General features: G+C 38.8%; 1 protein-coding gene across 1 annotated transcript in view; it reads left to right on the forward strand.

The window, feature by feature from the left end:
* Positions 1-25,653, forward strand: part of LOC126473662 (dnaJ homolog subfamily C member 16) — a 171,133-nt gene that overhangs the window by 93,949 nt on the left and 51,531 nt on the right. Inside the window, exon 9 of the mRNA XM_050100894.1 lies at positions 1,519-1,691. Coding sequence (XP_049956851.1) covers positions 1,519-1,691 — 173 coding nt within the window. The remainder of the gene's footprint in view (positions 1-1,518; positions 1,692-25,653) is intronic.

A 25,653-nucleotide genomic window follows, 5' to 3' on the forward strand; every position in this document is an offset into this window, starting at 1 on the left:
TCAAACTGCCACAAAAACTAAACTAGCGCAGGTACGACGTTCACTCGACCACGGCTTGATGCCGACTGACCTGTTGAGTGCGTGAACGCACAGATGGCGTCGCTACTCCCCCCACAACCCGCACTGTGACCAATCGGAGGTTACTTTCTGAACTGCCCTCGTATTTTGTGATCTGTCAAAGGCATTTGACTGTGTAAATCACAATATCCTTTTAAGTAAACTAGAATATTATAGTGTAACAGGAAATGCTGCAAAATGGTTCAAATCTTATATCTCTGGCAGGAAACAAAGGGTGTTATTAGGAAAGAGACATGTATCAAGCTATCAGGCATCATCCAACTGGGAACTAATTACATGTGGGGTCCCACAAGGTTCCATTTTGGGGCCCTTACTTTTTCTTGTGTATATCAATGACCTTTCATCAGTAACATTACCAGATGGCAAGTTTGTTTTGTTTGCCGATGATACAAACATTGCAATAAATAGCAAATCAAGTGTAGTCTTAGAAAGATCAGCCAATAAAATATTTGTGGACATTAATCACTGGTTCCTAGCCAATTCTTTGTCACTAAACTTTGAAAAAACACACTACATGCAGTTCAGAAGTTGTAAGGGGTGTCCCAAGGGTATATGTCTAACATACGATGACAAGAAGATAGAAGAAGTGGACAGTGTTAAATTCTTGGGATTACAGCTTGATAATAAATTCAACTGGGAGGAGCACACCACAGAACTGCTGAAGCGTCTTAACAAATCTCTGTTTGCAATGCGAATTTTGTCAGACATAGGAGATATAAAAATGAAAAAGCTGGCATACTATGCTTACTTTCATTCCATAATGTCATATGGGATTATTTTTTGGGGTAATTCATCAAGCCAAGCTAAAGTTTTCCGGGCACAAAAATGTGCAGTAAGAAATCTAACTTCTGCACAATTTCAGTGCAGTCATGTGTTCATTGTAAATAAGTATTACAGTAGTTGTATTACATGTTTATTACCTTATAAATAAATAAAAAACTTTTTTATTTTAAATTCAGTGCATTAGTATTTGTAAAATGACTCTTAGTGTTCATTAAAAAATGACGATCATTCCACTTGGGACCTGTGGAATGGTACATTAGCTTATTTGTTTTAGTTGTAAATATTTGTCATGTATTGTTGTTTTTCTGAGACGTTCCACATCCTGGAGGACCTCCTCACTACTGATCAATTGGAATGAAAGTAAATCTAATCTAAAGTATGTAACATTTTGCTCAGCTATCATTGCTAGGATGTCTTAACTATGTATGCATGTCAAGAATCTTTTTTTATCTCTCGTATAACAACACATTTGTGTATGTGTGTTTGTGGGGTGGGGAAAGGGGGGGGGGGTGAGAGAGAGAAGAGAATATCATGTAAAATAGCATTTGCTTCCAAGACAGAATTCATTTACTAGTTAAGTAGTTGTATTGCAGTCTAAGTTAAATCATTCTGTAAATTGTCAAAATAAGTATATTATTCTGTTTCCATTTTGAACAGGAGTTAATGGATGAGCATGCACAAGGGATCATGATGCGCATACTGGCCAAGGTTTTTTCTGCCGTGGACTACCTCAAAGACAATATAACCAGGGAACAGTTACTGCCACTTCTGTCTGTTTTAGGAACAGTTGTCTTCATTGTGATTGGAGGGTACATAATGACATATCTTGTGTAAGTAGTGAAAAATTAATATATACAATATAACAACGGAACAGTTGCTGCCACTTCTGTCCTTTTTAGGAACAGTTGTCTTCATTGTGATTGGAGGGTACATAATGACATATCTTGTGTAAATTGTGAAAAATTAATTGAACTTGGAATGATATTGAGAAGAGACTACTAACTAATAGCAAGAGCAAATCATTAATATGCACTAATTAGGTATTCATTACACAAATCGATAATAAATTGCTATCAGGCACTTATAGTTTGTTAAACTGCACTTTGGCAATTGCTTCATATGTACTATGGAGAACATTGCAAACTGTCAAAGTTGCAAATGTTCATGGGTGATAAACTTTTACAGTTTATGTAAGAAGTTAAAGTATACTGCCTACTTCTATGGCAGAGGGGTCTGCCTGCCTTGGCTATCACACTGAGTCCTTCAGTTCAGTTTCTATACTACCAAATATTTGTTCTTTTTAAAATGACTGAAATGTGGTACATTCAGCCTTGTGAGGAGAATTGAGTAAGTACTTTAAGGAACAGTACTGATTCTGTTTTGGGAAGCCCACCATTAACTGCTGAGAGAGAGAGAGAGAGAGAGAGAGAGGAGAGAGATGTGCTAACCAATACACATCAGTACTGATATCCATTGATGCCATTTGCTAAGGATGACACATTAGTGGGCCAGCAGCAGATGGACCACCAGAGCTAATCATGTGGCTTTTAATGTACACTGTGTTCCCACCCTACTCCATTTTTGTCACATTTATTGTGTTTGTTATTTGTATTTATTTTAAAGCTTTTATCCTGTTGTAATTAGTGTTTTGTGAAACACAGTTACCATCTGCTTCAGAAGTGTAAGTGGTTTTTGTTTTCTTAGAATTTTGTGTGGTTCCATATATTTTCCTTCACTATTTCTCATTCTCTAAGTTCATAGGGATCACAGGAAAGAGGAAGAAGTCAGTGGGCGTTTTGTCAGCAGATATGAGAGGGTGAGGCTAAATTTGGTTGTCCAAAGAAACAGCTTGTGGGACTGTGTGTTGTGCTGGGGCATTTTCTGGGAGCAAAAACACCGCGTCGTACAGCTTCCTGTGAAGTTTCGTCTTGACAGCCTCCCAATGCCTTTTCAGGAGATTTCAGAAGTATGTTCTTATCATGCTTCTGCCCACTTACAAGCATGATGTGTTAGCACTAGATGATGGCAGTCCCAAATAACAAACATAACTTTGCCCATTGCTGGTTGGCTAGTTGCTTTTTCAGCCATAGTGAATCCACATAGAATGAATGCGGCTTTTTCCTTATTTTTGGGAACCTTAAAGGGCCATTATTTTACAAGCATAGATAAGACTAAAATAAATTACTTAGATTGCTAAAAACTATCTCAAATATTGAGGTCCAGAAGTGTTTCAGGGACTGAAAATTTTCTTCACTGAGACTGTTATTTATTTGTTTTCACTACTGGTATTGGCTTATGAAGTCATTGGCTAGTCAGTATCTTTTAAATTTACCAGTTGTGTGAACTGGCAATGCCTTCACAGTCAGCATCCCAGTTCGTAATGATTAACAAACTCTTCTAGGTGTTTTAACAGTTTTACCTTTATTTTGTGTGTATAAGATGGGAAATAAGTACGTGTACAATGTTGATCATAGAATTATTTTTGGATGCTGGTGTAAGTGTATAATATCCAATAGAAACTATTTCAAAAGGAATAACATTAATGTAGGTGGTTAAATAAAACTCTTTCAAAAAAAAAGACAAAAAATATCCCATTATAAGAGCTCTGTACCTCACCCTGGAAAAACAGAACCCGTATAGGATCACTTTGTCTGTCTGTCTCTCTGTCTGTCTGACTGTTAAAAACCCATTTTCTCAGGAACATGTAGACATATCAAGTTGAAATTTATATCACATACTTTTGTCTATGGCCCCTTGGTGGCATAAAAAATTGTAGCTTCAAAGTCAATGCAATCAAAGACACAGCCATTTTATGTCGCATATTTTAATACTTACAAACTCACTCATCAATACCTATAATGTACATCCTGTTGCCAACAACCATGAAATTTGGCAAGAAGCAACGACGCACAGTACAACTAAAGGAAAAACTCCAAAAATTGTTAATTTCTAACTACATCACATGGAAAAAAAATATGAAAAGGGTAGTTGCTACTCACCATATAGCGGAGATGCTGAGTCGCAGACAGGCACAACAAATAGACTATCATACTGTAAGTTTTCGGCCCACAAGGCCTTTGTCAAAAAAAAAGGAGAAAGAGAGAGAGAGAGAGAGAGAGAGAGAGAGAGAGAGAGAGAGAGACTACAAACAGCAGTGGAGGATGGGAGAGGTAACAGGGTGGGCAGCAGGGGGGGAGGGGGGGAGTCTAGCATGGTGGGGGTGAGAGACACTAAAGTGCTACTACTGCGGGAGCTTGCAGGGACAAGGCGGAAAGACGGTGGAGCAGCTGCTTGCAGTCAGGAGGTCAGACGGAGGACGGGGAAGAGAGTGAGAGGGTGGGGGGTAGTGGAAAAGGAGAGTAGTAAAAAGGCTGGGTGTGTTGGTGGAATAAAGGGCTGTGTAGTGCTGGAATGGGAACAGGGAAGGAGCTAGATGGGTAAGGACAATGACAAACAAAGGGAAGGAGCGTAAGGGGAACGTGCGATATATTGCAGGAAGGGTTCCCATCTGTGTAATTCAGAAAAGCTGGTGTTGGTGGGAAGGATCCAGATGTCACAGGTTGTGAAGCAGTCAGTGAAATGAAGAACATCATGTTGGACAGCGTGATCAGCAACCGGGTGGTCCAGTTGTTTTTTGGTCACAGTTTGTCAGTGGCCATTCATGCAGATAGACAGTTTTTTGGTTGCCGTGCCCACGTAGTACAAAATGTAAATATCCCATAGTGCATGAGTCATACTCGCACCTCTCCAGGTGTTTTTTTTTAAATTTAATTTAATTTTATTTTATTTTATTTTATTTTTTTTTTTAATCTGGAACTCAGTATATGGGTTAACTTTTAGCACTTTTGGTGGTTTATTTTAATCTCATCTATGCTTGTAAAGTGATAGTTCTTTTTTTGGGGGGTGGGGAGGGGGACAGAAAGAAGTCCCTTGGAACCATGTCTGTAGATTGTCTGCTAAGGCATCATTACAGTATTGTTTTGGCCAAAAATTAACAAGCAATTAATGAAGTGTGAGCAGGCACATTATGTGGTGCAAAAGCTATGAATTGTTTTGCTACAAGTGTAGGTAGTGTTTTCCACACTGCATCATGCAAACTGTGTTGAATTTGTAAGTAATGCTCCTTATTGTTCATTCGACCCTCTGATGAGAACTCGTGGTGCACTGTGCTGTTAAAATCGAAGAACACAATGAGCATAACCTTTGTATGTGACCACACTGGAGCTTTCCTCAGTCATTGTCATCTGGAATGTTTCTGCTGGGACAACTGAACTTTATTTACAGGATAATATCTGTAAACCCATGTTTCATCACCTTCAATGACGCAGTTCATTTGTTTCACATCATTGTAGACTTCATTTAGTGACTCCCAAGTATTTGTCGCTGTGTTTATTCAAAATGCAACAAAAATTTTGGAACAAAGCTTGCTTTCACGGGTCCACACCCACCTGAAAAGATTTCATTACATGAAACCCTTCATATGCCAGCATTGTCAGAAAATTCCACGATTGTGATTCGGTGATCCTTTATAATTATTTCTTTCACTTTTTCTGCAATTGCATCGGTTGACAATGCCCTGGGGAATCCCCGGCACTTGTCTGCACGGCGTTTGAAATGCTTATGCCACTCTTAAACCAGTGTTTTCCTCATCAAAAGCAATATTTAACATTTGTAATATCTTGCTGTGCTTACTCCAATCTTGTATCAAAAATTCTCTGGTTCATTTTCATATAAAATAAATAATCATCTAACCTCTTTGACAGCGGAGAACAAACTAAAAATCTGATATGGATAACACTATAGACATTCTTTCCAGCCACATTTACCAGTACAAAATTGGAAAAAAAGTGCAAGTGATATGAAGGCAACACGCTAAATTAAAAAATTCCCATTTCTTTTTAACACACGTGATATGCTCTACAAGGCACTGTGCGTGGAAGGTGGAGGATACATCAAACCATTATTGATTTTCTGTCCTATTTTGTTAACATGTTGAGAGAGGTGAAATTGACAGTCTATGTGGTTCTAATCTCTTTAGTCCTGTTCTCATGATCACTACATGAGATATGTGATGGTCGCAGCAGAATGATCATACAGGCTTCCTTGGATATAGGTTCTCTGAATTTACCAAGTAGGGTTTCTGAAGAATTAAGCCTCCTGCCTTCCAAAGCTTCCCATTTATTTTACTCTCTCTTACACTTTGATATGGTCTGTGCCAAACTTACACAATATTAGCAGTGTGCATCTAAATTTGTTCAACATCTGTTGTCAAGCCTACCTCATAAAACTCTTAAATGCTGAAGCAGTAATCTAGGATTGGTTGCACTTGTGCCTTGTGAAGAATTTTCTTTATGTACACACTGCTCTTTCCCAGAACTCTTTCAATAAATCTAAAGTCTTCCATTTGCATTTCCTAATACAGTAAAACTCTCTCACAATGGAATCGTATGGGACTAAAATAACTTTCCAAATCAGGCAAGTTTCTGGATTACATAAAACACACTAGGCTAAATAAAATTTGTCAAGTACCATGCACAAAATTATGATTTTGTAATTATGCACATATTTACATACCTTTAATCCTGTACAGTAGATGTTCACTTACTATTACACTAATTGACACACAATACGACATGTCTGCTGCATTTTTGCTGTAACTTTAAATTTGTGTAATGTTTTACATACATGAGACTGGTCAACAGGAGTTACTACAAGGACCTATTACTTTTGTTGGTTGCAAGATTCAATTTTCTTGTACTACAACAGAAGTAGTTAGTGGCAATTCATGGTTAACAATTGCTATTGTAAGAGGTACTGATATACATCTTCAAGGATTGGAGGCCTACAATGAAAGAGACATTATTTCTTATCGCACCTTTGCAGTTGGAGTTGTACCGAACAGGGATTATGGAACATGTGTGGTTACAACAGACAAGCCATTTTCATTGTATACAAGGTGTAATTGAAAAGGTGTCCACTGTCTTGTACACTGGCTATCTGCTCCTTCTTCTATACATTCTCCTCCTGTACGGCATGGCTGTTTGTATCGTGCGGCTGCCTCGAGTCGAATCAGCCTGCAGCTTCCTGCGCACTCTGATATCAAGCAACATGGGCGTGGCAGGAAGTAAGCCCGCGCGCCAGTGCAATGGCGGCGCATATTGCGCAACCGGAAGTGAATTTTCGAGCAACACGGGCTTAGTAATACTAGGGCCCGTGTTGCGCCCGGCCTCGTCCAGCGGCTAAGTCCCGCTCAAGGTCACCCGCCTCACACAGCGGCATACGGTCAACTCACACAGCCATGGAAATTGCTTTACATTTCACATTTTTTTGCCACATATCAAAGAGGAAAATATGTTTGAATTTCCTATTCAAAATTGTTTTTTTCTGTGCAACATTTTGCACAGAATTTATGTGCACTGCAAATTGCATAGATCGTTAATGCTGACAATAGTTTCTTCATGCATCAGTTTTTCTAGGGACATCATTTTGCTCCTCTTCTTCTTCCTTTGTTTCGTCATCATCATCAATTGCTTAAGTAAAAGTGGAGTGAGTTGACAGTCATCACTTAAGATGTATTCATCGCGACTGCTTGAATTGTTTTGCGTTTGAATTAATTCAGAAGTGGCTGTTGCATTTTCTTGAGTTTCGGTGAGTACAGAAGTGTCTTGTTCACCACCTCCAAACCCCGCTTTGATGAAGCACTTGGTGACGGTTTTGGGCTTTATATCCATTACTGCCAAGCCAATCCAATTTACTGCATCCAGGACAGAAACTGACTGTGCAAGAGCAAATGCACTTTTGGCTTCTTCAACACTAAGAATAAGAGACTGCATCAGTAATAGGCTGGTTGATTCGACGGGAACCAAGTCAGTTTCATGTTTGATATTATAATTTCAGGGTGATAGGTTGTGTTGCCTAGGAAAAAGAGAGCTTGGTGATGTCCTTTCTTCATTTTGTCATTGAAAGAGCCCAGCCATTCTTCCATAAAACCACTCACCATTCATGCCATTTTATTGCTTCGCCTTGTGACTGGAATATTACTGACGTCAGAACATTACTGGTATCTATGTTTTTGCAACACCAAGGTTTTGCCACCTCTCCAATAATCAGTGGCTTCTCCATTTCAGCTAATATGTTCCCATGAAGCAGTCTAATGAGTCTTACCTTTGACATTTTCCCATTGATGCACTTCTCTCCTCAAGTTAGAGATTTTGAAGGCAGAGTGTGGAAAAACAGTCCCATTTCATCAACATTGCACAAGTCTTTTGGGTCATAATTCACAGTTACATTGTGCAGTATTGCCTTCAGTATTGTCTTCAGTTCTGTTGCTACACTTCCCTGCATATACTTAACTTTTCCACAAGCTTCATTCCACACGACGTGTATAATTTTCAAACTTCCAACCATCCTGTGGATGCCTTAAATTCCATATTCCCAAGCTCTTAAGCGACTTCAGTCTCACTCTGCGACATGCGTCCACACAGAGGCATGTCTTTTGCTCATGCACTTAAAAACTGTTCCCATACTGTCTCATCAGTTTCTTCAGTTCCCTTCATCTTTGTCTTTCTTTTTGTTTGCCCATTGTCTTTCATCACTCCATCCCATGTCATATCTCATATCCTTATTTCTTAATGTTTCATAAATTTGTGTGCTACCACATTTGAAAACACAACATTGTGTCGTGCCAGAGAGTTTGTCTTTCTACTTGCCTTGGTTACCGTAATCTTTTCATTAAGTGTTAGCAACTTACTTTTTTTGACATCATGTTGTCACTTAGTGCTACAAATCAACTGAAACTGGCATAAAATAATGCAGGTAGTGCATTTCTTTGAAAAGCTTGACCTTACTGGGTAAAACCATTGTTTAGCAGAACATAAATCACATCTTTTCACATAACAGCATTGTCAGGGCTCTACAATATTAATGTTAAAAATAGTATTCTTGCATAGACATGAATAACTAAGGTATACCGTAATACAGTAGTATTGTATAAGCTTTTTTCTGCAATCAAGTCTTAAAATTTGCGTTCCATTTCTGCATTAGGCACATTCCACTTTACACAAAAAATTGGTCTATAAAAGTGTTCTGAGTGCCTCAGGAGTGAAATACTTGTACGGCTAGATCAGATTTCTGAATTACCGTATTTACTCGAATCTAAGCCGCACTTTTTTCTGGTTTTGTAATCCAAAAAACGCCTACAGCTTAGAATCGAGTGCAAAGTAAGCGTTAGTTCTGAAAAATGTAGGTAGGTGCCGTCACAACTAACTTCTGCCGTCGAATATATGTAGCGCTACACAGGCATGCTTTGCAGGCACAAAGATAAATAGTGGTGCCAAAATCTCTGCATCAGTAAATAAATTAAAAGAAAATGTAGAAGGATGTAAACATTATGCCATGTATTCTTTCGTGTTTGCTGCTATCTCATTTAAATCCTGTCTGCCTAATAAACTACGAAACTACAGTGAGACAACAGCAAACGCGGAAGAATATACATATCACGTCATGTTTATATTCGTATTATTCTTATGCTGAATAGTGATACAGTCAGAAATGGAGCACGGCAACTGACTAGATTTTTAAATCTAAGATGACTAATTTCTGTGCAGAATGTAATGTATTAAAGAGGCGTCTGCAATGATTTTCAAATGGAGAAAAATTTTCACTAAACTCTCGTTCAGAACGTCTTCTGTCATACGCAGTTTATTACTTGGTTCTTGTTGATCATTATCAAAGAAAGCAGCAGTGTAAGTAACAACAAATAGCAGTCTCTTGCCATTGTTTTACTAATGAGACAATTTCTCTATTTTTTTATATTGTAAACCTTGGTACCACACACCAAAGCAAGCCATGCCGCGAGCAGCGACAGGTCATAAACGCTCATTATCAGAATGCAACAAACAATGCATGACATAGTACAATAATGCATTTTGAGCTTAGAGTGACGTAAACACCTATAACAAAGAGAACATCACTTATCAAATCAAAGCAAAATAAGCAATCGATTCAAACCAGACGAAGCACGTGAAAAAGGAAGAGTACCCATATAAATACAGACGGAGTGCCTAACACATAGCAATGGCTACTTGGTAAAGCTTAACTGTTAAGCTTATGACTCAAACCGAACTACTGTAGCTGTATCTTTATCCGTTCTACCTAAATTGTGTCTCTTGTTACAATGGACCAACTTTTTTTCAATTTGGAAGTGCAGTCTAAAACTTTTCTCTCCCCTTGAATTTCGAGTCTCAAATTTTAGGTGCAGCTTACCATATTTACTCGAATGTAAGCCGCACTTTTTTTCCGGTTTTTGTAATCCAAAAAACCGCATGCGGCTTAGAATCGAGTGCAAAGTAAGCGGAAGTTCTGAAAAATGTTGGTAGGTGCCGCCACAACTAACTTCTGCCGTCGAATATATGTAGCGCTACACAGGCATGCTTTGCAGGCACAAAGATCAATACTGGCGCCAAAACCTCTGCGTCAGTAAACAAAACAAAACAAAACAAAACAAAAAAGTGGAAGACGAGCTTCTTTCTCTGCCCCGAGTTTCGACCACTGCATTTTCATACTTTACCCAACGAAGTAAATACAAATTCCGTATTGTTCATCTCCGAATGTAGCAGCCTTTCAATGTACTACGTAAGTCCGACTGGCAAGACTGTTTGGGATGTGTGTCAATATGGCCAACTCTACGTTCTGAATTTTTTCGTACCTGTGACAAGAGATGGTTGCTAATAGGAACTTTTATGAATTGTGAATCACTCTTCACCATAAGAATAATACGAATGTAAACATTTTGCCATGTGTTCCTATGTGCTTCCTGCTATCTCATTTAAATCCTGTCTTCCTAATAAACTACGAAACTAGAGTGAGACACCAGCAAATGCGGAAGAATATATATATCATGTCATGTTAATATTCGTATTATTCCTATGCTGAATAGTGATACAGTCAGAAATGAAGCACGGCAACTGACTAGATTTTTAAACCTGAGATGACTCAAATTTCTGTGCAGAATGTAATGTACTAAAGAGGTGTCTTCAAAAATTTTCAAACGGAGAAAAATTTACACTTAACTTTCGTTCAGAACATTTATCATATGCAGTCTATTATGTGGTTCTTGTTTATCATTATCAAAGAAAGCAGCAGTGTAAGTAACAACAAATAGCAGTCTCTTGCCATTGTTTCGCTAATGAGATGATTCCTCTCTCTTTTTTTAAAATTGTAAGTGGCAGTAGCGTGCACAAAAGCAAGCCATGCCGCGAGCGGTGACAGGCCGTAAACACGCATTATCAAAATGCGACAAACAATGCAGGGCACAGTACAATAATGCATTTTGAGCTTAGAGTGACGGAAACACCTATAACAAAGAGAACGGCACCTATCAGATCAAAGAAAAATAAGCAATCAATTCAAACCAGATGAAGCACGTGAAAAAGGCTCTCTAGTATAAATACGGATGGAGTGCCTGACGCATAGCAGTGACTACGTGGCAAAGCTTAACTGCTAAGTTTACCACACGCACCAAATTACTGTAGCTGTATCGTCATTCATTCGACCTAAATTGTCTCATATTACAATAGACCAACTTTGTTTCGGTTTGGAGGTGCGGTCTAAAACGTTTCTGCGGTCTAAAACGTTTCTCCCCCTTGAATTTCGAATCTCAAATTTTAGGTGCGGCTTAGATTTGGGAATTTTTTTTTTCCTTGATTTTGAGTCTCATTTTTCAGGTGCAGCTTAGATTTGAATGCGGCTTAGATTCGAGTAAATACGGTATATACATTCTACATTGATCAAGTATTACTGTACTAATTTCATGTGATTAACCCATTTCGTGCCACTTCTTAGTATTACCCACAACTACTTACACAATGTGACATGCTCAAGATGTTTTATAATTGTTTACTTCTGGATTATTTCTCTGTATTATGGGCGTTACCTTCCATTTATCCACATTTGAAGGGAAGTGTTAGATCACCATGATCTAGGAATATTGTCTGTTACAACTAATCAAAATGTCCTGTTTCCCAAGTTATTAAATAAAAGTCATCAGCAGACAAAGACTGCCGATAGAAGGAATTACCCCCAGTTCTACCAACAACCTTGCAAGGAGGGAGGAGAAGCGGTCAAAGGTAAGAGATCCTCTCACCCTTAGGGTGGGAATTTGCCCCTAAAATGCAGAAGAATTGCCACTGATCATTGGCTTGAGGATTCAAAAGGCAGCGGAAGTGCCTGCATCAAGGACATGTAATGTTTATCCACATTACATGTAGCCTGTAATTGAAAAAGTGTCACGATGATCTTTCCACATACAAATGGTTATGGATTAGTAGCCCTATTCAGATCACCATTGTGAGGGGACTGCCAACGAGAGGTAACCATTAGAAAAAGATTGTGTAACCAATCACGGGGTAATATTCTACAAATATAGGTTCGGAATGTCAGAAGTATGAATGTAGTAGAGAAGCTAGAACACCTGAAAATGGAAATGCAAAGATTCAGTCTAGGTGGTGGTGGTGGTGGTGGGGGGGGGGGGGGGTTTGAAATTAAATAGAAAGAAGATAAGTTTTCTAAAGTTATAAAAATATAGGGTAATATCAGCAGCAGCAGAAAATAGTGTGACAGGAGTAGGATGCATTATGAGAAAGAAGGTAACAGAGAGAGTGAGTTACTGTGAACAGTTCAGTGATAGGTTTATTCTCATCACACTCAATACAAAACCAATGCCAATAACAATAGTGTGGGTATACAAGCCAATGTCATAAGCACAAGAAGAAGAGACAGAGAAAGTATAGAGGGATATTGAACAGATAATTCATTATGTAAAGGAATATAAAAATTTAATAATAACTGAGGTATAATGGTTAAGCAGGGATGGCTAGAGGACAAATGTAAGGATGTAGAGGCCTATCTCACTAGGGGTAAGATAGATACCGCCTACAGGAAAATTAAAGAGACCTTTGGAGATAAGAGAACGACTTGTATGAATATCAAGAGCTCAGATGGAAACCCAGTTCTAAGCAAAGAAGGGAAAGCAGAAAGGTGGAAGGAGTATATAGAGGGTCTATACAAGGGCGATGTACTTGAGGACAATATTATGGAAATGGAAGAGGATGTAGATGAAGATGAAATGGGAGATATGATACTGCGTGAAGAGTTTGACAGAGCACTGAAAGACCTGAGTCGAAACAAGGCCCCCGGAGTAGACAATATTCCATTGGAACTACTGACGGCCGTGGGAGAGCCAGTCCTGACAAAACTCTACCATCTGGTGAGCAAGATGTATGAAACAGGCGAAATACCCTCAGACTTCAAGAAGAATATAATAATTCCAATCCCAAAGAAAGCGGGTGTTGACAGATGTGAAAATTACCGAACTATCAGCTTAATAAGTCACAGCTGCAAAATACTAACACGAATTCTTTACAGACGAATGGAAAAACTAGTAGAAGCCAACCTCGGGGAAGATCAGTTTGGATTCCGTAGAAACACTGGAACACGTGAGGCAATACTGACCTTACGACTTATCTTAGAAGAAAGATTAAGGAAAGGCAAACCTACGTTTCTAGCATTTGTAGACTTAGAGAAAGCTTTTGACAATGTTGACTGGAATACTCTCTTTCAAATTCTAAAGGTGGCAGGGGTAAAATACAGGGCGCGAAAGGCTATTTACAATTTGTACAGAAACCAGATGGCAGTTATAAGAGTCGAGGGGCATGAAAGGGAAGCAGTGGTTGGGAAGGGAGTAAGACAGGGTTGTAGCCTCTCCCCGATGTTGTTCAATCTGTATATTGAGCAAGCAGTAAAGGAAACAAAAGAAAAATTCGGAGTAGGTATTAAAATTCATGGAGAAGAAATAAAAACTTTGAGGTTCGCTGATGACATTGTAATTCTGTCAGAGACAGCAAAGGACTTGGAAGAGCAGTTGAATGGAATGGACAGTGTCTTGAAAGGAGGATATAAGATGAACATCAACAAAAGCAAAACAAGGATAATGGAATGTAGTCTAATTAAGTCGGGTGATGCTGAGGGAATTAGATTAGGAAATGAGGCACTGAAAGTAGTAAAGGAGTTTTGCTATTTGGGGAGCAAAATAACTGATGATGGTCGAAGTAGAGAGGATATAAAATGTAGGCTGGCAATGGCAAGGAAATCGTTTCTGAAGAAGAGAAATTTGTTAACATCCAGTATTGATTTAAGTGTCAGGAAGTCATTTCTGAAAGTATTCGTATGGAGTGTAGCCATGTATGGAAGTGAAACATGGACGATAAATAGTTTGGACAAGAAGAGAATAGAAGCTTTCGAAATGTGGTGCTACAGAAGAATGCTAAAGATTAGATGGGTAGATCACATAACTAATGAGGAAGTATTGAATAGGATTGGGGAGAAGAGAAGTTTGTGGCACAACTTGACCAGAAGAAGGGATCGGTTGGTAGGACATGTTCTGAGGCATCAAGGGATCACCAATTTAGTATTGGAGGGCAGCGTGGAGGGTAAAAATCGTAGAGGGAGACCAAGAGATGAATACACTAAGCAGATTCAGAAGGATGTAGGTTGCAGTAGGTACTGGGAGATGAAAAAGCTTGCACAGGATAGAGTAGCATGGAGAGCTGCATCAAACCAGTCTCGGGACTGAAGACCACAACAACAACAACAAGATTCTGTCGAAAGCTTTATATACTAGATCCACAACTGGAAGAGTATCAAGGAGGTTTCAGGAAGGGTTAATCATGCATCGAACAGGTAATGAACCTCAAATACTTCCTTTCATACCTGAAGCTCAGGAATAAAAATTTTGTTGTGACCACCTTTGTGGATTTCAAAAAGCCATACGGCTCAATTGATCATAAAACCCTGATCAGAATTCTAGAACAATTTGGCCTAGACAAGAAGACCCAAGTGATAACCCAGCAAACACTAACCAACACAACCTCAAAAGTGAAATTTAGAGGAGAAACATCAGAAGCTTCTCAAATAAAGACTGGAGGGAGGCAAGGAGATGGGCTCTCACCTCTGCTCTTCAACTGTGTCCTCAAGAAGGTGATTCATAAGTGGTGCAAAGAACTGGAAAACCAAGAACTTAAAAATGGTGTCAGCCTGGGTTACAAGAAACAAAATTTTGAAATCGATTCTCTCGCTTTTGCAGATGATCTTGCAATCTTTTCTAATTCCATGGGAACAGCTGAGAGACAGATTAATGAGCTTAATGCACAAGTACAGAAGACTGGCCTCCAAATTCCATTTGAGAAAACCAAGTTTATAACAAATGTAAATTCACCACCAAGGGAGCTTGTAGCGGGTAAAGGCAAAATTAAGCGAGTTGAAAAGTTTAAATATCTTGGAGACTGGATAACAGCCACCTTATCAGAGAAAGAAGCCTTCATATCAAGCATCAACAAAATGGAAATGGCATTTCATTTAACTAAAAACATCGACACCAAAAGATCAGTATCATTCATTGCAAAGGTAAGGTATTACTGCAGTGTTATCCGTCCAGAGGCTGTACACTTCTGAATGCCTAGTAATGAACAAAAAAGGCCTAATGGAAAAACTGGAAGTCAGGGAAAGGAAGATTTTGAGAAAGATCTTAGGTTCCATCAAAGAGAATGGGGAATATAGATGATGTCATAATCATGAACTGTATTCCCACCTAGAGAAGATAACCAATACCATTCGGAAAAGAAGGATTATGTTTTATGGACATACGACCTGAATGAGCCCTGGAAGACTCACCAATCGTATGATCACCTACTTTCAGGAGAAGAAAACAAAATGGGCCTGGTTCACAGAGGTGGAGTAAAATCTTAAAGAAGTGGGGATCACCCATGATGGCATCTTGGAGTGTGTTGCACTCAAGGAGAAACTTACGGCGTGGCAGGGTTTCCAAGAAAAGCCAAAACTAAAAACAGGAAAAGCTTGGACCCAGGAGAAGAAGGAGCAACATTGAGAATGAATGTGGGAGCACTGGGCAAACATCAGAACACGTAAAGCAAGACAGTTGAAATAACGTGGTCCAAAGGTGGCCTATACGAAATGAATGAATGTATGAGGTATAAGAATGATATAGTAGGGGAAAGGAATAGAAGACAAGTGTTGTGGGTGATGTGGATTTGGTAGTAGAAATGAGAGAGGGGAAATAAAACTTTGGTTCTACAATAAATTTCAGTTAGTAATAGTGAATACACAGTTCAACAATCACAAGAGGAAGTGGCATATTTGGAAAAGGCTCGGAGGCACAGGAAAATTACAGCTGTATTACATCATGGTCAGACACATTCTGAAATCAGACAGTAGAGTGTGAGGTGTGCCTATGAGTTGATATAAACTCAGATCATAATTTAGTGATGATCAAGAATAGATTAAAGTTTAAGAAAATCGTCTGTAAAAATCAGTATGGAAAGAAATGAGATACTGAAGTGCTGAGAAATGTTCATATGTGTTTGAAGTTCTTTAAGGATGGAGATGCTGCAATAATGAATACCACAGTAAGCAGCTCAGTTGAAGAGGAATGGAAGGTTCTAGAAAGAGCAATTGCAGAAGTTGGTCAGACAAAGATAGGTATAATGAAGGTGTCTAAGAAGAACCTTTGGTTAAGAGAAAAATATTTCAATCAGTTGACAAAAAAGGAAGTACAAAAATGTTCAGGAAAAGAAAGGAATACAGCAATATAAGACACTTGTGGATTAAATAAATAGGAAGCATAGGGAAGCTAAAGCGAAATGGCTGCAGGAAAAAATGTGAAGAAATCAATGAAGAAATGTTCATATGAAGAAAAATTTAATATATAACGTATAGAAAAGTCAAAACAACCCATGGTAATGTTAAAAGAAAAGTGTCATATTCTACTGTTAAACACAGAGGAGAAAGCAGGTAGAGGAAAGAGAATGTTGGAGGTCTCTACTGCAGGGAGGAAATGTCTGATGATGTGATAGAAAGAGAAATGGGTGTTGATTTATAAGACAGAGGTAACCAATATTGGAGTCTATTGGAGTCCGAGCTGAACAGAGCTTTGGAAAATGTGTGATCAAATGAGGCAGAAGGCCTAGATAAGATTTCTTTGAAATTTCTAAAATCATCAAGGGTATTGGCAGCCAAATGACTATTCAAGTTGATGTGTAAGAACTGTGAGACTGGAGACATACTGTCAGACTTACAGAAAAATATCATCTACACAATTCCAAATATAGTAATGCCAGATAAGTGTTAGAAGTTTCTGATAAGAGTAATACAGGGTGATTCAAAAAGAATACCACAACTTTAGGAATTTAAAACTCCGCAACGACAAAAGGCAGAGCTAAGCATTATCTGTCGGCTAATTAAGGGAGCTATAAAGTTTCATTTAGTTGTACATTTGTTCGCTTGAGGCGCTGTTGACTAGGCGTCAGCGTCAGTGGATGCTAAGATGGCGACCGCTCAACAGAAATCTTTTTGTGTTATTGAGTACGGCAGAAGTGAATCGACGACAATTGTTCAGCGTGCATTTCGAACGAAGTATGGTGTTAAACCTCCTGATAGGTGGTGTATTAAACGTTGGTATAAACAGTTTACAGAGAATGGGTGTTTGTGCAAAGGGAAAAGTTCTGGACGGCCGAGAACGAGTGATGAAAATGTAGCATGCATCCAGCAAGCATTTGTTCGCAGCCCAGGAAAATCGACTCGCAGAGCTAGCAGAGAGCTGCAAATTCCACAATCAACTGTATGGAGAGTCCTACAAAAAAGGTTAGTTATGAAACCTTATCGCCTGAAATTGGTTCAAGCACTGTCTGCAGCTGATAAGATTAAAAGAATCGATTTCTGTGATTTTATCCTTGCTCAAATGGAAACAGATGAATCTTTCGTTTCAAAGATTGTGTTTAGTGATGAAGCAACTTTCCACACTAACGGGAAAGTCAACCGTCACAATGTCTGTATATGGGGCACTGAGAATCCGCGGGAAACAACTCAGTATGAACGTGACTCGCCTAAGGTGAACGTTTTCTGTGCCATTTCAGCCAATAAAGCTTTTGGTCCCTTTTTCTTCGAAGGTGCTACTGTAACTGGACTACAGTATCTGGAGATGTTAGAGAATTGGCTGTTTCCTCAGCTCGAACAAGAAGCACAACAATTCATATTTCAGCAGGATGGAGCGCCACCACATTGGCACTTATCTGTCCATAACTACCTGAACGTCAACTACCCGAGCCGATGGATCGGCCGCCAGGTGACGGAGCACTTCATCACTGGCCTCCAAGAAGCCCTGATCTTACCCCCTGCGATTTTTTCTTATGGGGGTATGTTAAGGATATGGTGTTTCGGCCACCTCTCCCAGCCACCATTGATGATTTGAAACAAGAAATAACAGCAGCTATCCAAACTGTTACGCCTGATATGCTACAGAGAGTGTGGAACGAGTTGGAGTATCGGGTTGATATTGCTCGTGTGTCTGGAGGGGGCCATATTGAACATCTCTGAACTTGTTTTTGAGTGAAAAAAAACCTTTTTAAATACTCTTTGTAATGATATATAACAGAAGGTTATATTATGTTTCTTTCATTAAATACACATTTTTAAAGTTGTGGTATTCTTTTTGAATCACCCTGTATACACTGAAATGACAAAAAGTCATGGGATAGTGATACTCAATATGCAGATGATGATAGTATCATGAATCCAAGGTATAAAAGGGCTGTGCATTGGCATAGCTTTCATTTGTACTCAGGTGATTCATGTGAAAAAGTTTCTGATGTGATTATGGCTGCACAATGGAAATTAATAGCCTTTTAACGCAGAATGGTAGTTGGAGGTAGATGCATGGGACATTCCATTTTGGAAATCGTTAGGAAATTCAGTATTTCGATATCCACAGTATCAGGAGTGTACTGAGAATACTAAATTCCAGGCATTACCTCTCACCACATATAACAGTGGCCAACAGCCTACACTTGATGACTGAGAGCAGTGGCATTCACATAGAGTTGTCATAACAGACAAGCTACACTGTGATGACTGTATGATGACTATATAAGTTAGGGCACTGCGTCAAAATTTTCCATTAATGGGCTATGGCAGCAGAAGACTGAAGCAAATATCTTTGCTAACAGCACAATATTGCCTGCAACATCTCTCCTTCGCTTGTGACCTTATCAGTTGGACTCTAGATGACTGGAAAGCCGTGGGCTGGTCAGATGAGTCCCGATTTCACTTTGTAAGGGTTCAAGTGTGACACAGACTCCACGAAGCCATGGACCCAAATTGTCAATAAGGCACTGTGCATGTTGGTGGTGGCTCCATAATGGTGTGTGCTGTTGTCACATGGAATGGACTTGGGCGACTGTTCCAACTGAACGGATCATTGACTGGAAATGATTATGTTCAGCTATTTGGAGACCATCTGCAGCCATTCATGGGCATCATGTTTCCAAATAACAATGGAATTTTTATGGACGATAATGCACCATGTCACTGGGCCACTGTTGTTTGTGAATGGTTTGAAGGACAATTTGAGCAAATGATTTGGTCATCCAGATTGACCAACATGAATCCCATTAAAAGTTTATGGGACATAAGCAAGAAGTCAGTTCGTGCACAAAATACTGCACCAGCCGCACTTTTGCAATTATGAAGAGCTATAGAGGCAGCATGGCTTGGTATTTCGCAGGAGACTTCCAGTGAGTTGCTTAGTCTATGCCACATCGAGTTGCTGCACTATGCGGGGCTAAAGGAGGTCCGAGACAACATTAGAAGGTATCCAATGACTTTTGTCACCTCAGCGTACAGAAAATGGAAAAGAAAACTGGAGATCAGTTAGATAAGTCAGTTTGGCTTTAGGAAAGATGTTGCTCATGGTAATGGAAACACAATTTAAGATCAGGAGATGTCACAGGATTTGTTGATGTGGAAAACACTTTCAGTGACATAAAATGCCTTAAGATATTTGAAATTCCCAGAAAAATTATTATAATCTGTTGGGAAAGATGGATAATATACAACATATTCAAGAACTGAGAAGAAACAATAATTGTGGAAATCCAAGAACAAAGTACTCATATTAAAGATGATGCAGATTTTTTGCCTCTGTACTTCAAAGAAGCATTGACAGAATAAATGAGAGAGGTTCAGGAATGGGATTAAAATTCAGGATGAAAGGTTATCAGTGATGAGATTGCTATCCTCATTGAAGTTGTGGAAGAATTACAGGACTTGTTGAATGAAATGAACAGTCTAATGAGCATACACTATGGACTGAGAGTAAACTGAAGAAAGATGAAAGTATCAGAAATGAGGTTAGCGATAAACTAAAATCAAAATTGGGGACTGCAAAGTAGATGAAGTAAAGGAATTCTGCTATCTTCAAAGCAAAAAACCAGGGGGGGGGGGGGGGGGGGGACATATTAGCACACATAAAGAGAGCATTCCTGGCCAAAAGAAGTCTCTTCGTATCAAACATCAACTTAAATTTGAGCAAAAAATTTCTGAGAGTGTACATTTTGAGAGCAGCATTGTATGATGGTGAACCATAGGTTTTGGGCAAACCAGAAAAGAAGAGAATCAAAGCATTTGAGGTATAGTGCTGCAGAAGGATGTTGAAGATTAGGTGGACTGATAAAATAAGAAATCAAGTGGTTCACTATAGAACCAGAAGGAAGAGAAATATATAGAAAACATTGACAATAAGAAGAGATAGGATGATAATACATGCATTAAGACATGAAGGAGTAGCATCCATAGTACTTGAGGGAACTGTGGAGGGGAAGACAGAGATTGATGATGTTGGGTGCAAGTGAGTGCTACTCTGTGATGAAGAGGCTGGCACAGGAGAAGAGTTCATGGCATGACAAATCTCTGTTAGAAAACTGATGTTATACCCCCCAACCCCACCCAAATTAAGAAACCGGGAGGTTAGAGAGAGAGAGAGAGAGAGAGTGAAAAGTTTCTGTCGATAACAGCATTATCATCAAACTATCTTATAGTGCTACTGGTCCTGTCTGATAAATTGTGTTGTATGTTAGAGATCCAATTATGCTGACTTGGGACATACCTGATCTTATTTTCATTTTTGCATTTGCCTTCCAATGTAATGCACTGGATTCTGCCAGTTAAATATTTATCAAGCCAATCATGTATGTGAAGATACTCCTTACAATCATACCTTGGTTGGTAGTAGTTGCTGATTTGATAGAGATAAGTGCCTTTGGATTTCAAGATAGATACAATATAACTGTTCAACTTAAAACGTAACTATCCCAGCTCATCAAATCATTTAAAACTTAACCAGGTCTAGAAGCACAGATCTAATGTCAAATCTAACGTAACTTCTCGTATGAGCTCCATTCATCAAATCTTAATGCAGCAATCCCATCAATTCATGTTTAACATAGTATAGCTGATCGCACCTTTTTTTACATTTTTGGAGGTGATAACTTCGCTGCAGAAAGTCTTGGGTCACTACCAGACGTACACCAATTAATCTGTTAACAACACTTCTTTATTACACACATATATACCACAACTGACTGTTACAACTTACCAGGAACCGGAACACACCAGATAGTACTCCAACCTCTGCCCTCCTCATAGGCTTTCGACAAGATGTATTTATACATCCATTAACAATTATGTTCTTTGACATTATTATGTTATTTCATGTTTGATGTTACAATTGCAATAAGTTAAACCAGCAAAAACTGACATTCAGAGTTTTGGTAGAAATTAAAACAAGTACAGTGATAATGCAAATTTCCAAAATTAACAGTCTTTTACAAGTGCAATTTTGAAATATACGTACAGTTAACAATGAAGTTCTTATTATTCAGTCCAGAACATTCTCAAATAGCTTTACGTAATTTAATTAATTATGCAATTTTATGAAACAATTTTGAACTGGTAATATTTCTACAACATCAAAATACAATTCAAACATTCAAAATGATATTTTACAACATTTGATGGCTAAAATGCGGAATAAGTACATACGTCACAAAATCTTTAAATTGTGTGACAAAGAATTAATGAATCGTTCTTCTAACATTATTTATGATACAAATTGTCTTTCTGAATCAGGTTATGTCTCCAGTTTAAGAGAATATTCTCTAGTTTTTGTAATAAGTGGACATTGCACTGAATTTCTCTATAGAATGTTCCAGAAACATTAATTAAGAGTTTAATTGCAGATTTTTAGTTGATGATTTCTGTAAGAATATGTTGTCCTGACTTTCAAAGATACATAAATGTTAAACTTCCCTTTAATTGTTGGTATGTCTGGCCTTCAAAAGTGAAGAAAGGGAACAGCCATGGGTACCAGGATGGCCCCCTCGTACGCCAACCTATTCATGGGTTGCTTAGAGGAAGCCTTCTTGGTTACCCAAGTCTGCCAACCCAAAGTTTGGTAGAGATTTATTGATGACGTCTTCATGATCTGGACTCACAGTGAAGAAGTACTCCAGAATTTCCTCTCCAACCTCAACTCCTTTGGTTCCATCAGATTCACCTGTTACTACTCCAAATCCCATGCCACTTTCCTTGACGTTGACCTCCACCTGTCCAATGGCCAACTTCACACGTCCGTCCACATCAAACCCACCAACAAGCAACAGTACCTCCATTATGACAGCTGCCACCCATTCCACATCAAACGGTCCCTTCCCTACAGCCTAGGTCTTCGTGGCAAACGAATCTGCTCCAGTCCGGAATCCCTGAATCATTACACCAACAACCTGACAACAGCTTTGGCAACTACCCTCCCGACCTGGTACAGAAGCAAATAACCAGAGCCACTTCCTCATCCCCTCAAACCCAGAATCCCCCACACAAGAACTACAAAAGTGCCCCACTTGTGACAGGATACTTTCCGGGACTGGACCAGACACTGAATGTGGCTCTCCAGCAGGGATACGACTTCCTCAAATCCTGCCCTGAAATGAGATCCATCCTTCATGAAGTCCTCCCCACTCCGCCAAGAGTGTCTTTCCGCCGTCCACCTAATCTTCGTAACCTGTTAGTTCATCCCTATGAAATCCCCAAACCACCTTCCCTACCCTCTGGCTCCTATCCTTGTAACCGCCCCTGATGCAAAACCTGTCCCATGCACCCTCCCACCACCACCTGCTCCAGTCCTGTAACCCGGAAGGTGTACACGATCAAAGGCAGAGCCACATGTGAAAGCACCCACGTGATTTACCAACTGACCTGCCTACACTGTGATGCATTCTTTCGTATGGTAAGTCACATCATCTTTGTTTTTAAATATATTTTTCCCGCGTGGAATGTTTCCCTATTATATTCATATATATATATCTCTTTGGTGTCGTCTTTTCTTGAGGGTTGGTGTCTTCTTTCTTGAAGATTGGTACACCCATTGGTACACCTTAGCGGCACACTTCAGTTTTCAGTCCCTATCTGATACTTGGCGTGGCTTTCTTGTACACTGCTGGCTACTATAGGCTGCAATAGCACTGTCCACTACGAGTACACGGTATACAGTGGTCAATTCCAGTTAGGAATAAGTGAAGGAGGGCCAATACTTTTGTGGACAAGTTGTCGGGTACAAATCCGGTTCACAGATATTTTTACATGTAATTGCACAAGGTTCTAATTATTCTAAAAAATTTGTTGAAAAGTAAGATTAATTAAAAAAAAAATATCTTAACGCTAAGAGAGGATAGATTGACAGTTGGAGAAAATTGATTATACAAGGTTACAGAATAAGAGTAAGATGCAATGCCAGAATACGAAAATGAAACCTGGCAATTGCACAGTTAGGGGATCCAGTGTTCGCCAAACACTTAGCATACCAAGGATGCATGCTCCCCCGAGGAACAAATATATACAGCATAACATAGTATACACTATATCCTGGGAAAATTACGGCATGAAAGTATTTAAAATTTCTGTAAACATCTATTATAAAATATTTTCTTACATTTTGTTTTATACAGTTTCAGTTTGGTTACATTTCGTAGGCCAAACAGTCTCCCAGAACTTGGGTAGACTAGATGGTAAGCGTTCGGATGTGGGTTGTCCTGAATTCTGAAAGGTCCAGTTTATATGTCAAAAAACTTTTTTGATTCCCCACTGATGGCTTTAGATTTCCCTTGTGTTTTAACAGGGACTAAGTCATCAATTTTAAATTGTGTAGGGTTCAATCTTTTTTCATGTCTACATTTCCTTATGTCACATTGAGATTTCATGGTTTTTCTTACAATTTACACTATCTCTATTGGGTACTTAATGGTTTGCGGACTAGAAAATCAATGAAATCACTAATTGGATGTGGTGGTTTGCTATTATACTGTATTTCATAAAGTGAAAAACTTGTTGAGGAATGATGCAGGCAGTTTATAACATCTTCAAATTTCTCAACATAGTCAATCCAACTAGCATGATTAGTATTATAGTATGTACTAAAGAATTGCCCAATTTCTCTCGTGTATCTCTCCGAAGGGTTTCCCGGTGGGTGATAGGCTGAAATAAGAATATGGTTTATCCTTTCATCTTCAATAAAAGCTTTCCATGGTCCAGAAATAAATTAAGTGGCATTATCTGATAAAATTTTCGGACGTTTTCCTACCCTGCCAAAATAATCCCCTCTGATTTTTGAAATAATGCTTGTACTTTTTCCTTTCTGAAGAGGTTATAACTTAATGAATTTTGAAAGAAACAGCAACCATAACAAAGATGTACCAATAGTCTCCTTTGGTCTTGGGTGACGCTCCATATAAGTCACAGTGACTAACTCGTGTTGTTCTTTTAGCAAGATGTTCTGTATCAATCCTCTACAAGTTTGATTGGATACTTTTACTCTTTGGCACCTGTCACAAGCTGTCAAAATTTTTTCTGACTCTCCTAGCTATATTGTTAAAGTATACATTCTCTTGGATTTACTGGATACACTTTTGAATTCCACAATGGCCAAAACTTTCATGAATGTATTTGATGAGTACATCAATGTATTACATCAATGTATTGATCAGGCCAACATAATTTCCATACATCACTATCGATGCTGTTTTTCTTGAATAGCATTTCTTTGTAAATTTTGTAATAATCTCCCACTTTCTCGTGTCCCCTTTTTCCTAGATAACTTTTGACCAGTTTAAAGTTCTTGCCATGGTTCTGATTCTGGCGGATGTCATTACAAATGACTCTGATTTCTTGTTCATTGTCCACCCCACTTAAGTACATAATTTTGAATTCCTTTTCACATTCTCCACTGTTATCTTCAAAGTCACTCCCCACAGGCAGCCTAGACAAAGCATCAGCAACTACATTATCAAACGCTCTAAGATGTTTTATTGAGTAGTTAAATTGCTGTAACAAGAGTGCCCACCTGGTAATCCTTACATGATGAACCTACATTCTTGAATATAAAGTAATGCCTTTTGGTCATTGTAGACAACTATCTGATGTCCCAATAAATAATTTCTGAATTTAGAAAATGCCCAGTAAATGGCTAAAAGTTCCTTCTCTGTAACAGTGTATTGTTTCTCATGTTTTTTTTCAAAGTTCTACTAGCAGAAGCGCTAGATCTGTTTTCTGTTTTCCCATTTACATCTACTTCATGTAAAAAGTGAAGCCCTAGACCATAATCAGTGCTATCTGCCATAATGCAAAAGGGTAAACTCATATTGGGACGCTACATAATTTGACTGTTACGTAATTGTGTTTTTATTTCTTCAAAGGCAGCTTCACATTCCTGATCCCAAACCCACATTGTGTTTTTCTTCAGCAGTCTGTTGAGACTTGGAGCATTCAAAGCTTGGGTACTAATGAATATTCAGTAGTAACTGCACATCCCAAAAAATGACTTCGATTGTTTATTGG

Source organism: Schistocerca serialis, chromosome 4, assembly GCF_023864345.2.
Source record: "Schistocerca serialis cubense isolate TAMUIC-IGC-003099 chromosome 4, iqSchSeri2.2, whole genome shotgun sequence".
Classification (NCBI taxonomy): Eukaryota; Metazoa; Arthropoda; class Insecta; order Orthoptera; family Acrididae; genus Schistocerca; species Schistocerca serialis.